The sequence below is a fragment of the Sphaeramia orbicularis genome, chromosome 19 (genome assembly GCF_902148855.1).
Source record: "Sphaeramia orbicularis chromosome 19, fSphaOr1.1, whole genome shotgun sequence".
Taxonomy (NCBI): Eukaryota; Metazoa; Chordata; class Actinopteri; order Kurtiformes; family Apogonidae; genus Sphaeramia; species Sphaeramia orbicularis.
Window position 1 is genome coordinate 40168676 of NC_043975.1, and position 15881 is coordinate 40184556.

Here is a 15881-nt window from a genome sequence, read left to right on the forward strand (position 1 = left end):
CCAGCATCCTCTGGAACATTGTCAAAGTCAGTAGTGATGGTGTTTATAAGTTTCTGTTATAGTCCTGCTCTCACCACTCAAATAAAGCCATCGTTCGACAGTTTCTTAATGTTTCCCATTGTTTGGCTGAAAAATCCTGTATTTTTTCTTTTTTTACGGATATGAGGTGCATATTCCATATTTTTGCTGGCTTTTTAAAACTTTTCGTTGTATTTTCCTCCTCCGAACTACAGGAAGCTTGCTTCCTGGTCACAGCTATCTTGGATGTTTTACGCTTTCTTATTGGACCAGCAGGTTACACGTGACTCAAACCACAGCACACATGATAACGATAGCATTGCCCGAATAAAGTGAAGTAGGACCGACTTCAAATGCTGATTGTAAAAAAACTGCAGGATTGCAAATGGAGAACTTTTGACATTTACCTCAGGAACAATATATCTTTGTAACAGAGTAAAAAGATTGTAGTGCCCCATATGTCGGAACAGGATGAAACGATACGGCGTACACCTTACGGCCTATAACCAGGTCAAGTTTGGTGGAGATTGGACAAAAAATGACAGAGTTACTGTGCAGGACCACTAGGTGGCAGTGCTCAGCCAGATTCAGTATTATTTCATTCAGGGAAGTACTAACATCAACCAGGTCAAGTTGGAGGAGATCAGACAAAAAATGACAGTTACCATAGGGGACCACTAGGAGGCAGTATGAGCCTGATTTAGTCTCATTGCATTCAAGGCCGGACTAACATCAACCAGGTCAAGTTTGGTGAAGATCGGACCAAAAATGACAGTTACCGTGCAGGACCACTAGGTGGCAGTATCAGTCAGATTCAGTATTTTGTTCAGAGCGGGAGTAACATTAACCAGGTCAAGTTTAGTGGAGATCGGACAAAAAGTAACCAAGTTACCGTGTGGGACCACTAGGTGGCAGTATGAGCCTAATTCAGTATTATTTCATTCAGTCAGTATTTACAGCTTGCCCCCCTCTTCTTAAATTCGACCTATACCCCTGCACCAATGTAATTTGACTCCAATGACCCTTAGTAGACCTCTCATTGCCAGGGTGACGTTCAGGCTGTTTGGGGGAAGTGGGCTCAGAAGACAGAAAGACAGGCAGAAATAGCTCTGGAATAGGTCCGGAACAGCTGTTCATTGAAGAAAAACTGTAAAAGATAAGTGAAAACTACAGTGATCATGACTGGCACGAAGAGCTCTGGAACACAAAGATGTGGTTTTCTTACTTGTACTGTGAGAAATGACTGAGTTACAGCAGTGTAAAAACAGTCAACTTATCAGGATAAGATCAATTCAGTTACATTGCTGCCAATGCGGCAGACGAAGGGATGAGCCTCCATACTACTGCCTGCCATTTCACTTTAGAAAGAGCTAGGTCTTAAAACATAGGTTCATATGAAGCCCAGGAACTGTGGCTACATTTTTGGAAAGAATCATTTGCCTCCTATGTATCGTTTGGCTGGGAGGACGAGTTATCCAGAAAATTTTGAGGTGATTTTGAGCTGTTTTCACACTCTGGTGAGATTGGTATGCCAGGAATATGTGCTCTGTTTTGGTCTTTTCTGACAAATCTGACACTTTTCTAAGACCCATCTATCAAAAACAGTAAACCTCATCCTCAAACAAGGTACATTCCTGCAGAGATGACAAAAATGCCTGCGTTTTAAAGTTTAAATTAAATCTGTAGGTCAAAGTATGGCGAAGCAATAGCAGTCGGAAACAAGTGGACTTTTGTGGCTGATTTTTTTCCTCTCCCCATTCATTTCTTATGGGACTTTTTTCACATGTTTTTCTCAAATAACTGCGAAAAATTCATGAATCTCTACCTTGAGTCATAGCACACTATTCCACACATTTTGATGTATTAATTGCAGGGGTACTCCCAGCGCCCGAAAAACTGAAATGACTGTGAGCTTCAGAGAGACCTGGGGAATACACAGATGTAGGTTTTTTCCCGTTCTGTGAAAAATGACGGAGTTAGGGCAGTGTAAAAACGGTCAACTGGCCAGGACAACAAAAAATCCGGTACAATGGAGAGTTAATGGAGGAAAGAAGGTATAGGTATATGCCTCCAAACTAGTGCCTGTCATTTCACTTTAAAAAGAGCTAGGTCTTCAAACATGGGTTCATATGAAGCCCAGGAACCATGGCTATGTTTTTGGAAAAGATAATTCGCCTGCGATGTATCGTTTGGCCGGGAGGGCGAGTTGTTCAGAGAATTTTCAGTTGAATTTTCACTGCTCTTCCACTCTAGCGTGATGACATCACACACACTAACTCAGGAAATTTGGCCAATTTTCACTCAACCCAGGGGTTTTTGAAGACTTACCTACTGAAAACCGTGAACCCCATCCTAGTGCCAAGTACATTCGTGCGGAGAGGACAAAAATGCCTGCGTTTTAAAGTTTAAATGAAGTCTGTAGGTGAAAGTATGGCGAAGTAGTAGTGGCTGGAAAAAGTGGACTTTCCTGGCTGATTTTTTTTCCTCTTCCCATTCATTTCTGTGGGACTTTTTTCGCATGTTTTTCATGAATAACTCTGCGAAAATTTCACAAATCTCTACAAAAAATACATAGCACACTATTCCCGATGAAACCGCACGTTTTGATGTATAATTTTGCAGATGTCGTCACAACGCCCGAGGCCGTATTAATCGGTGAAATTTGTCCGGAAGATGAAAAATAAGAAGAAACGGGCGGAAGAACAATAGGTGCTCGTGGTGAACAATGGGAGAGAGGTGCTCGTGTCGATGCCCGAGCACCTAATAATATGTGAAAGAGGCGCGAGCAACAACAATAGGTGCTTGGGCCTAGGGCCCCGAGCCCCTAATAATATGTGACTGAAAGAGGTGCGAGCAACAACAATAGGTGCTCGGGCCTAGGGCACCGAGCCCCTAACTAGACAATTTCCACAGGCGAAAATCGTGAGAGGGGCTCGGGGGGGCATGTCGGTTCGACATTGCCAAAGACTTCATGGTTAGAGGGCTATTCTGTGTTCTGAACTCCCATCTGTGTGCCAAGTTTGGCGTCTGATGGACGTCACCATTAGCAGTATTAATAGAAGTAGTAGTAGTATTTTTAGTAGTAGTAGTTTTAGTAGTATTTTTAGTAGTAGTAGTAGTAATAGTAGTATTTTTAGTAGTAGTAGTATTTTTTAGTAGTAGTAGTAGTATTAGTAGTATTTTTAATAGCTGTAGTAGTAGTAGTAGTATTTTTAGAAGTAGTAGTAGTAGTACTGTTAGTAGTAGTAGTAATAGTATTTTTAGTAGTACTAGTAGTAGTAGCAGTATTTTTAGTAGTAGTCTTTTTAGTAGTAGTACTGTTAGTAGTAGTAGTAATAGTATTTTTAGTAGTACTAGTAGTAGTAGTAGTATTTTTAGTAGTAGTAGCAGTGGCGCAGAAAGGGTCCCCTGGGGCCCCAAGCAAAAAATAAATAAATAAATATATATGCATAGCATGCAACCTGTACGCAATATCTCACTCTGACAGAGACAGACAGGTGGGGAGGGGCAATTTGGACTCAGGGGGTCCCTTCAGAGAATTTGAGACAGCTGGTTGTTACTGCAACTTCTCACTGCCGCTGTGTAGTGAACTTATTCTTTAGACTGTTTGTGTCAAGTCTGTTGGTCCTTTGGGGGCCCCTGCTGGCTTAGGGGCCCCAAGCAGCTGCCTGCCTTGCCTAATGGCAAGCTGCACCACTGAGTAGTAGTAGTAGTAGTGGTAGTAGTATATTTAGTAGTAGTAATAGTATTTTTAGTTGTAGTAGTGGTAGTAGTAGTCAGGGACGTGCACAGGTAGACCTGAGGTGTCCCTCAAGACCTTCCCCTCTGGCCTCGGTGCCCTTCTGGCATTGTTTTTTTTTTTTTTTAATGTAATTATTTATTTTTTTCCTCATTCAAAGAAGACAATAGAGTCCGCATCGACATGACATTATAACCATATTCTAATATTAAGTTAAATCCAAATGCCAGTGCCTCCTGTCCTTCCCTGAGTCCGCCTCCTCTCACTGCCTCTCTCCTGCTCTGCTTGTGTTCGACTAATGCGGTTGGAGCTCTGCTATTGCTGATCACATATCGCATGGCCTCGACTTTTTGCAAGAGACAAACTGGTAAGAATAGCGGTGCCTTTGACTTACAACTGTTTAAGCAAATCTTTGTCCCGTTCCCCACAAGTTTGGCTGGTTAGTGTAGCCAGTAGCCCAATACTAGCATGTCGGGTGATTAGCTGTCACTAGCGGAGAGGTCACAGCCCACGGCCCGGGGATGCTAATTCAGTGCATTTGATAATGTGAGGAGAGATGGAGGGGCGAACCAGCAAATCGACGAAGATCCTCTGCTACTTATTTGCGTGAAAAGTTGTGAGTACCTGGTATATTTCCAGAGTCACAAATATATAATAGCCTATTAATCCAAACTGTGTCTAAAAGTGCGTGTTGTTGTGGTGTCAGGCTGAACAGAGGTTGTGTAGTTTGTAGTTTCTGGGGAGTGGACCAGAGGAGCAGATCAGAGGTGAGCACCCAGACGCTAGGCTTCATGTTACATTCGCATTGATTTGAGTATTACACATAATATGAAAGTTAAATCAAATCCCCTTTTTTGGAAATTATTGGGATGTGAAGTTTCAGATTATTAAATTATTGTCAAAGTTGTTGTCTGTCATTATGATAAGTTACACAAGCATGAAAAAAAATCTGTATGTCTACAACACAGGTGTCCCAACATGTGGCCCGGGGGCCAAATCCAGCCCGCCAAAGGGTTCAATCCAGCCCCTGGGATGAATTTGTGAAATGCAAAAATTACACTGAAGATATTAATAATCAAGGATGTTAAAATCATTTTAGGTCATTTCAGTCTAAAGTGGATCAGACCAGTAAAATACTATCATAATAACCTATAAATAATGAAAACTGTAAATTTGTCTCTTTGTTTTAGTGAATAAAAAGTAAAATTACACAAAAATGTTTATATTTACAGACAAGTTTTTTACAAAAAATGTGAATATCTGAAATGTCTTAAGAGAAGTATGTGGAATTTTAATAATATTCTGCCTATTAATTAATGTTTTGTGTATTTGTAGATCCACTGTGATCTCTAAGTTGTGATTCACTTGTGTAAATGATAAACTGAGGTGTAATATTGTTAACACTGCACTTATTTTTCTAACAAATTTTCAGGTTGTTCATATTTGTTCATGTTATGTTCAAGTACAATTCGTAGATGTAAACATTTTCATTACAGAATTTACTTTTTTCACTCAAAAGTTCTTATCCTATTATTTATATTATTTTACTGGTCCGGCCCACTTTAGATCATATTAAGCGTATGTGGCCCCTGAACTAAAATGAGTTTGACACCCCTGGTCTACAATGTTCATTGTAGTGCGCAATTTGATGTTTCTTATTCATCAATTGCAGCAAAATGCAGTTGGGTGGTTCATAATCCTCCTCTAGTCATTTTTTTTTTTGCTCCTGGACTCTTAAGGCCTGTGCTCATTGTACTTTATAAGTAGAATGTTTTTTGTTTGTTTTTTTTCTAGTTATTTGGTGCAAATAGTGTAAGGCCATTGCAGTAGCAGTAAATTGTTTTGTAGAATGCTAACATATGTGTAATACTGAATAAACAGTGATGGCAAGTTATTGCGGACCAATATTTCTGAAAACACTGCAGATCAGGATTGTCGGACTCAGGAGAGGTGTGCCCTTTTTCGTTGGCTGAGGACCTGCCCCTCTAAATGTCTGTGCACGCCACTGGTAGTAGTAGTATTTTTAGTAGTAGAAGTAGTACTAGTAGTGGTAGTAGTATCAGTAAGAATAGTAGTAGTAGAAGTAGTGGTAGTAGTAGTTTTAGCAGTAGTAGTAGAAGTAGTAGTAGTATTAATAGTATTAGTAGTATTATTATTAGTAGGAGTTATACTAGTAATAGTAGTTGTAGTTGTAGTCGTAGTAGTATTAGTGGTATTAGTAGTAGTGGTAGCAGTACTGTCTCACACACACAGCGTTGCTATGGACTCCACAGGGTTGCTGTGGGAGGAGAAACATGTCAGATTGATTAGGTTTATTGGACACACCTGGGACACAGAGCAGTGGGGCCGTTACCGCAGCAAGGGCGCTCCACTTACACAAACAGAGAATTAAACTGACACACAGAGCAGCATGAATAAGCAGAGACTGGATCAGAACAGGTCCCGATCAACTGCTAATTACGGAAAAACCATAAAAGATAGGTGAAAACCGATATAACTGTGAGCGTCAGAGAGACCTGGGGAACACACAGATGTAGGTTTTTTTCCCGTACTTTGAGAAATGACTGAGTTAGGGCAGTGTAAACACAGTCAACTGACCAAGACAAGTAGGAATCCCATATAATGGAGAGTTAATGGGAGGAAAGAAGGCATGAGCCTCCAATCTCCTGCCTGCCATTTCACTTGAAAAAGAGCTAGGTCTTCAAACATGGGTTCATCTGAAGCCCAGGAACCATGGCTACATTTTTGGAAAATATCATTTGCCTGCGATGTATCGTTTGGCCTGGAGGGCGAGTTATTCAGAGAATTTTCAGTTGAATTTTCGCTGCTCTTCCACTCTAGCGTTATGACATCACACACTCTAACTCAGGAAATTTGGCCAATTTTCACTCAACCCAGGGGTTTTTGAAGACTCACCTATTGAAAATCGTAAACCCCATCCTCATACCAACAACAGTTGTGCGTAGAGGACAAAAATACCTGCGTTTTAAAGTTAAAATGTAGTCTGTAGGTCAAAGTATGGCGAAGTAGTAGTGGTCGGAAAAAAGTGGACTTTTCTGGCTGATTTTTTTTCCTCTTCCCATTCATTTCTATGGGACTTTTTTCGCATGTTTTTCACGAATAACTGCGAAAAATTTGCGAATCTCTACAAAAATAGCATAGCACACTATTCCTAATGAAACAGTCAACTTACCAGGAAAAGATCAATTCAGTTATAGTGCCTCCTATGGAACAGAAAAAAGGATGAGCCTCCATACTACTGCCTGCCATTTCACTTTAAAAAGAGCTAGGTCTTCAAACATAGGTTCATATGAAGCCCAAGAACCATGGCTACATTTTTGGAAAGAATCATTTGCCTCCTATATATCGTTTGGCCGGGAGTACGAGTTATCCAGAAAATTTTGAGGTGATTTTTGTGGTCTGTCCCACTCTGGTGAGATGAGGTATGCGAGGAATGTCACTCTGTTTTGGTCTGGTCTGACAAATCTGACACTTTTTTAAGACCCATCTATCAAAAACCGTAAACCTCATCCTCGAACAAGGTACATTGCTGTGGAGACAACAAAAATGCCTGCGTTTTAAAGTTTAAATTAAGTCTGTAGGTCAAAGTATGTCGAAGCAGTAGCAGTCGGAAACAAGTGGACTTTTGTGGCTGATTTTTTTCCTCTCCCCATTCATTTATATGGGACTTTTTTTGCATGTTTTTCATGAATAACTCTGTGAAACATTCACAAATCTCTACGCAAATAACATAGCACGCTATTCCCAATGAAACCGCACATTTTGATGTATTAATTGCAGGGGTACTCCCAGTGCCTTAGACCCTATTAATCCTTGAAATCTTGTCCAGAAGATGAGGAATGATGATATGTGACTGAAAGAGGCCCAAGGAACAATAGGTGCTCGGGCCTGTGGCCCCGAGCCCCTAACAATAATAATAATAATAATAATAATAATATGTGAAAGAGGTGCGAGCAACAACAATAGGTGCTCGGGCCTATGGCCCCGAGCCCCTAAATACGAGGGCCGTTCAATAAGTTCATGGCCTCACCCAGAACAGAACAACACAGACTGATAATTTATATTTTATTTTTCAACATAATCTCCATTTACAGCAATGCACTTGGTCCATCGATGTTCAAGCATCACTATCCCATCACGAAAGAATGTAACATCCTGCATTATAACAACCAGTATTTCTGGGTGAGGCCATGAACTTATTGAACAGCCCTCGTATGACAAACAATAGTCCCCTGTGCCTTGCATAACATGCAAGCACATGGGGAATAATAATAGTAATAATAATTATAATAATAATAAATATGACAAACATTAGTCCCCTGTGCATTACATTGCAAGCACATGGGGAATAATAAATGTTTTCATCATTATAGTTGTGGTGTGAGCATGCAGTTGAGTTGTAACAAATGTATAGACTATGTAGGTGTTGTTGTAGAGCTTGATGTAGACAGCCCTTTATTGTTATATATTTATCTGCTCTGACTATTTAACTGTTGCAGGCTAAGACAAAAGACACTTAATGATGTTTACCTTATTAAACTTTTTATAAAAGCATACAAAGCAGAACTCTCAAGAGGGATAATATCACAGAGTGTTTCAAATCTTAATAATCATTCCACTAAATACATCAAAGGAAAATGGGAAAAGGAAGGAGGATTTGTAATAATGGACGAAGAGTGGGAGCAGATATGCGCACTGTTCAGCCATGGGTGGGGGGGTGCACGCGTTAGTGGTTCAGTCAGTCATGGGGGCGGGCAGAGCTCGGCCGGTTTCCTACTTATAATACTGTGGGGTACAGGGTGATGCAGGCCGTGCCACCGGCGGAAGTGAAAGTGAAACTTATCGCTCATTTATGCAGAGATGAATTTTTAAACTGAAATATATAGTGTGGCAGCAAAGAATTTGCCCTGGCACTCCTTCCATCCATCCATCCATCCATTATCTGACGCTTATCCGGGGCTGGGTCACGGGGGCAACAGTCTAAGTAGGGATGCCCAGACTTCCCTCTCCCCAGACACCTCCTCCAGCTCTTCCAGGGGGACCCCGAGGCATTCCCAGGCCAGCCAAGAGACATAGTCTCTCCAGCGTGACCTAGGTCTTCCCCGAGGCCTCCTCCTGGTGGGACATGCCTGGAACATCTCCCAAGGGAGGCATCCAGGAGGCATCCAAATGATCCCAGGAGCTATGTTGTCGGGGGCTTTATGCCCCTGGTTGGGTCTCCCAAGGCAAACAGGTCCTGGGTGACGGGCCAGACTAAGAGCAGTTCAAAAGCCCCTATGAAGATGAAACATCAAAAGAACGTGACGTCATCCGGCTTGGCACAGCCGGGGCCCCACTCGGGAGCCAGGCCTGGGGTTGGGGCTTGTAAGTGAGCGCCTGGTGGCCGGGCCTTTGCTCACAGGGCCCGGCCAGGCCTAGCCCGAAGGAGCGACGTGGGCCCACCCTCTGATGGACTCACCATCCACCGAGGGAGCCGTAGGGGCCGGGTGCAATGTGGATTGGGTGGCAGTTGATGGCAGGTGGCTCGACAACCCGATACCCGGACATAGAGTCTAGCATCGCTTTCCTTCTTTTTTTGAAACCCGAAGTGCTCCCACACATCTGTTTTTAAGTATGAAGGTGCTGGGTTTATATTTGCCACCATTCTCCTGAATCACTTAGCTCTGGCTGTGTAAACAGGAAGAGAAAGACGCCGGCGTCTGTGTAAAGACAGTATCTAGATGGGTAAGTTGCTAGAAATGCTCTACAGCGACACTAGCTGCTGGCTGACTTAATTGCTCTTCCTGCAAAGTGAACGGGGAAAATGGGCAGTGAGCAGCGTGCCAGACGGAACATGGGGGATTTGAATGGGGCTCAATGTATCGATACTCACGACTGAAAAATCTATGCTTTCTGGGGAAACAAAATATAGATGTATATTGCAGAATCGATAAAATTGCCCAGCCTTACTAAAAACACATTTGAAAGATGACTGTGGTTACCAGTGTTAACTGACAGGGTGCCGCCATGACAGTTTGCATGTTGGAATGGTGTGGCGTGATTGGTTGAATGGAAATTTTGCATTCTGCTGAAAATCAGGACTGCCGTTTGACTTGGTTTGAGTAAAAAAGGAAAGAAACAGCGCAGGGAAACACAGCAGATATCGCATTTGTTAAAAATTTGAATAGAGACCAAATGTGAAGCTTATTTTGGCGGTAACTCAATTTTTTTTTTTTTTAAAGTTGGTGTTTATCGCATTTCTTCAAATGTTAAAAGCTACAGTATCAAGACAATATTGTATCATGAATGAAACTTTCACTACATTCTACTCTTTTTTTCACTCTGTATTTTTTCCTCCTGCCTACAGTGTCCAGGCCATCTTTCCAACTCCAGATCCTGCTGCATTAAAAGACCGTCGAATGGAGAATCTAGTGGCCTATGCTAGAAAAGTGGAGGGAGACATGTATGAGTCCGCCAACAGTAGAGTAAGTTAGTCTCCTTAAGCATACTGGATTGCGCAAAAAAGTTAGCTTCTCAGAAGTTTGTCTTTCATTTCTGGCCTTGTTGAGTAAAGCAGAAAAAAATCACTTTGTCATTCTGGGGAAAATGTAGGAGTCTGACAGCATTTTTTATATGTATTTAATAGCTGGTAAAGCAATGGTTTGTCATGTTACACATGCCAGTCACAGGTTCATTTAATTGCATGGGATATGTAAACCTATTGGCTTTTTTGTACCTATCGCTTTTCTCTTTTTGGCAGGCTGAGTACTATCACCTATTAGCAGAGAAAATTTATAAGATCCAGAAAGAGTTGGAGGAGAAGAGGAGGACCCGGCTCCAGAAGCAGGGTCTGGGCCTTGGGCCGGCCAGTATAGGTCAGTCCCCTGCTGGACTACCCTCAAGTAAGTGGATGGAGGACTAGTTGTTACTTCTTTACTGATACATGGATTGGGCCTAATAGGCTGCATTTTAGTTCACTTTGGTCAATTTTGTACATGTCGGTAATTTTGTATTTGTAGCTCATATGTAAACGTATATTTTAAAATAGTACATAACTTGTTTATTGGCCAGTATTCATTGACCACCCTCTGCCTTTATACAGACGGTCCCCTCCCTGATCCATCAATGGTGCGACCAACTGGACCAAATCAGATGGTCAACAGGATGCAAGGACCAGGTAAATAACAACTTAAAGGTCCTGTACAGAGAATTCATTTAAAGTGGATTGCAGCGACACCTTCAGCCGGAATCGGTGGTGTTTTTAAGGGACAGAGACTCTTCTTCCCATGAACACTAGCGCCTACTGTCGTAAAGGCATACCTCTGGCCAAGGTATTTGGAAGCTAATTACTGAAGAGCGGATCCTCTTTACAACTCTGCATTTCGTTTTTCAAAACAACAACTTGCAGGGTGCAAAGTGACGTTTGAAACAAGACAAGCAAACTTCATAAAGTCCGTTTGTAGCGTAGTTTAGTAACTGGCGTGAAAACAAAAGTGAAACCAAACTTTGAAAGTCCAACTACTGCTTCTATGTCCCTTTTACGCAGGAGCTTGTAAGTGTTACTCACAGACCGGTGTTTAAGACATGTCCTAATAATATACACAAAGTATTCTGTTCCACAACGTATTCAGTCATTTTCAGAAATGACTTCAGTCATTCAACATCTTCATCATTCTGCTTTAGCAGTTCAGCGCTAGCTGCTTCAACCTTCTCCATTCACAGTATTCTCCTTTTAGAATTGTCTTGTTCCTGAAGGGTAAGTTTAGTATACAGGCCCCGGCATGAACATTAAACTCCGTATAGAACCATTTCATTCTCACCTTACAAAGCCCTTAGTTTGGTACTGAAACAATGCTCCAAATAAAACATATTACTGACGCCCAAGAGCTAGCCTTGTGGCTAACAGAGAGGCATTTACTAAGTGTTTGACTGAGCTACAAACAGTAACTATGGTAAAATACAATGTTCCATTGCATATGTATAAAGAACAGAAGCATTCTATATCTGTGTAGAAGGAAGAGGGCCAACTCCAGGTCCGTTTTCATTCCATTTAACTCCTTTAGTTCTCCCCATGGGTTCAATGCAGAGGTTTACCCCTGTTCTAGTCTGTGCTCTTTCACTCTCCTGTTTAGTTTTCTTTTTCTTTCTGTCAGTCCAGCTCCAGTTCCAGTGTCCACCATTACAACAAAATAAATCCAAGAAATCCCTTTTCTTGAGGAAGAAGGACAGATTTTACTCCTCACTCATTCAGCTTACTTCTCACTGCTAACCTCTGCCATTTGGTGTGGTGTTGTCATAGTGATGTAAGTCTGCCATAAATCAGTCCAGTCTTGTCCGACCCGAACAGGGAAGCTGGAAATAGCGTTTGGAAATTACCTATTTTGGAGTTCATAATCTCATTTTAAATTGTGGACTACGATCAGGCATACATCTAAAAATGAGACTTTTTTAAGATCACGCAGAAAGTCTGTACAGGACCTTTAAGACCAGGACACAGTCTTTGTTATGAAGAGATGTGTAATACATATTTTTAATGTTGAACAGTTTAATTGTAGACACTTAACACTGTTTTAAAAAAAAGTATTTAACAAAAGCGTACAATTTTTGTGATCACAGTTTGAAACTGTGTACCCTGTGTAACCAACTATGTATTGTTTCTTTTTTCAGGTATGAATCAGTTCAATCAGATGGGGATACAGTCGATGGGCCAGAGGTCCACACCTCCTCTTCCTCTGGGGGCTTCTGGCAACCAGGTGGGTACTGATTTTAACCTGTCAAATTGATCTGCTGAAATTATGCCATCCAGCTGTGTAAGACCTCTGTCTGCACCCTTTTGTCTACGTTCTAGATAGGAGTGGTTGGGCCCAGAATAGGGCAGACCAATGTCAATCAGCTGCAGAACCAGTATCTGTCCCAGGGACAGTTTCCTGCCACAGGACCAGGTGTTGGCACAGCTCAGCCTGGAATGACCCAGCCTGGTGTACCAGGGGGCATGGCACAGGTAAGGTGCCCGAAGTCCACAAATACTGCATTAGTGGAAGTGTGTCAGTGTTACATTTCATACTTTAATCAACGCTAGTGAGTAGAAAGAAGATTCTGAACCTCAAATTTGTGGTAATGTTTGTATGTTTATTTAATTATGGATACAGCTACATATTGATGGTTGATTTGTCAAGACAGATTTAGAAATTAGCTGTAAAATTTTAAAAAATTGTTTTGCACCAAAGTCATTATTTCCAGAGAAATGTTCTGATATTAGTTATTGGTAATCAGTTTCTCTCTTAATAACACTTTTACTTTTTAAATAATCTTGTTAAATGCCATCTTTTAATGGCCTGTGTTTGCTCTCTTCCCACCCTCTCCTTTCCCTCTTGAACCCACAGACACAGATGGGCACTCCTCCACTCCTTCCAGTTGCCAGCCCTTTAGCACAGCCAGGCTCAGTCAGTGGCCCTACTGGATCCTCCACAGTGGGGTCCTTGGGTCCCCAGAGTGTAGGTGGCGGATGTCCAAACTCAGCTGCTGGACCCCCAGCTTCCACAATGACTCAATCTAACACAAACCAGCAACCAAACTCTATCCCTCACTTGGGAGCCATGCGTGGCAGCTCCCCCTCCCCTGCTCATAGTCGATCCCCTACACCTCACCAGACGCCCCCTAGACTTGCTGGGGCCCAGACTCCGCAACCACACACCCCTAATGCACCACAACTGGCTCCACCTCCAGCACCCCAGCAGAACCAGCTCAGCCAGGGAGGGCCAGGTTCAAACAAGCCCCTCCAGCAGCAACACATGGGACCCACAGGCTCCACCACTCCATCACATCCTGGGCTGGCCAGCAACTCTACATCACATGGCCCTCAGCTTCCACGCACTCCGGTCAGTGGGATTTAGCTTTATACGTGTTCCACACATTCTGTTTATTCCATTGCAGTGAGAGTCATTTTTTATTCTGTCTCTTCAAATCCCCAGGTACCTCTGGCATAATGGCTTTTATACCCCTGCCCGCCCATACGGCGGGGGGGGACTTAGGTCCATCTATCGATCCTACGTTTTTGTCAAGTCTATTTCTTAAAGACTCTTTACTTGATTCTATTGAAATTTGACACACATTTTGTTTTCCACTAGGAGAGGCGCAGTGCACAGTTTGATGACTGAATTTTTAAAAAAAATTAATTTATTTTTTAATTTTGTTACAAATTTGTGAAAATGTGAACTTTGAGCAGGAGGGGCAAAGTGTGGCGGGGGTATTAATCAAATCAAATTATATTTACATAGTGCCAAATCATAACAGAAGTTATCTCATGACACTTTACATTCAGAGATGGTCAAGACCAGACTGTTAATAAGCCAATTTACAGACACCCAACAGAATCCTTCAGGAGCAAACGCTTGGTGACAGTGGTAAGGAAGAACTTCCTTTTAACAGGCAGAAACCTTGAGCAGACCCCGCTTTGGAGGATGGCCATCTGCCTTGACCAGTTGGGGTTAAAGAGAGAGGGATAGAAGAATAGAGAGTGAAATGGAGATTGGGGGGAGGGGCGGAGGAGGAGGGGGGAAGACAGGGTGAGACACATGGATGCACAACAAATTGAAATATAACTTAAAAACTAGAACTGGTTTTACTAATATAATAATAATAATAAAAAAATAATAATAATATATTGCATTTATAAAGCACTTTTCATTCAGCAGAATCTCAAAGTGCTACAGAGAGAAGGCAGTCCAATAAAAAATAAAATACTGTATCAGGAATAAAATACTAAGCGAATAAAACAAAGCATCATGGTGGACCATAAAAAGCCTGTCTAAATAGGAAAATCTTTAGCCCCTTTTTGAAGGAGTCTAGTGACTGAGGAGGTCAGGGAGGGAGTTCCAGATACGGGAGCAGCAGAAAAGAATGCCCGGTCTCCTGTGGTCCGAAATTTAGTTCTTGGGGGGAGGAGGAGGTTGGTGCTGTGGGGCCGGAGACTACGGGTGGAAGTCTGAGGGGTGAGGAGGTCCTTGAAGCAGTCGGGGCATTTCTGTGGATGCAATTGAAGGTGATGAGGGCTGTCTTATAATTAATTCTGAAGGGTATTGGTAGCCAGTGGAGGTTATGGAGAACGGGAGTGACGTGTTCCAGTTTATGGGTCTGTTTGAGGATTCTGGCCGCGCTGTTTAAGATGGACTGGAATTTTTGTAGCCGTTTCCTGGGAATCCCATAAATAAGGGCATTACAGTAGTCAAACCTTGAGGAGACAAAGGCATGGACAAGTGTTTCTGCATCTGTATCACTGAGAGAGAGGGTTGGTATTTTGAGATGTTCTTAAGGTGGAAAAAGCAAGTTTTTAAATAGGTGTTTGATGTGATTTTCAAATGTGAGGTTCGGGTCCAGTTTCACACCAAGGTTTGTTACAGAGGTTGAGAGTGGTACGGTCTGGTCAGAGAAGGAGATGGAGGGTATGGAGGAGGACTGGACCTGGTGGGGATGGGGGTTGGGGTGCCAGTCAAGATGGCTTGGTCTTGTCACTGTTTAGGAGGAGGAAGTTGTGGTTTATACATGCCTTTATCTCCTCAAGGCAGGTGGAGAGTGAGGGGAGGGATGTGGAGGATGATGGTGTGGATGGTAAGGAGGAGGAAGGGTTGGGGTGGGTCTTGAGGTACAGTTGCGTGTCATCAGCATAACAGTGAAAAGAGACACCATGACGGTTGATGACACGGCCCAGTGGAAGGATGTATGTGATGAGGAGGAGTGGTCCAAGGACAGAACCCTGGGGGACCCCACAGGTGACCAGGGCTGTTTGGGAGTTGGTGTCATACTCCGTCCTACCCAAGAGAAATGATGTGAACCAGTTGATGGTAGTGTGGCAGACTGGTTTCATTATGAAGGCAGTTGAGGAGGATGTGGCGGTCGACGATGTCAAATGCTGCTGTGCCCCCCCCCCCCCCGTTACTGTTTGGAGTATAATATTATATACCGTAAATTCCGGACTATAAGCCGCTACTTTTTTCCCACGCTTTAAGCACTGCGGCTTATACTCCGACGCGGCTTATATGACAATTTTATCTTATTGCCTGCCACACCCCAGGGAAGAATCTGTCTATTGTTACCAGGTATGCAGGAATGGATAACATTAACAACT

At 42.6% G+C, this 15881-nt stretch overlaps 1 protein-coding gene across 5 annotated transcripts in view; it reads left to right on the top strand.

Moving 5' to 3' along the window:
• LOC115410679 (histone acetyltransferase p300-like) overlaps window positions 1–15881 on the top strand; it is an 83524-nt gene that overhangs the window by 28497 nt on the left and 39146 nt on the right. For all 5 annotated transcript variants that reach the window (XM_030122427.1, XM_030122431.1, XM_030122429.1 and 2 more), the window contains exons 9-14: window positions 10125–10242; window positions 10518–10659; window positions 10860–10934; window positions 12425–12510; window positions 12606–12758; window positions 13141–13635. In XM_030122427.1, coding sequence (XP_029978287.1) covers window positions 10125–10242; window positions 10518–10659; window positions 10860–10934; window positions 12425–12510; window positions 12606–12758; window positions 13141–13635 — 1069 coding nt within the window. The remainder of the gene's footprint in view (window positions 1–10124; window positions 10243–10517; window positions 10660–10859; window positions 10935–12424; window positions 12511–12605; window positions 12759–13140; window positions 13636–15881) is intronic.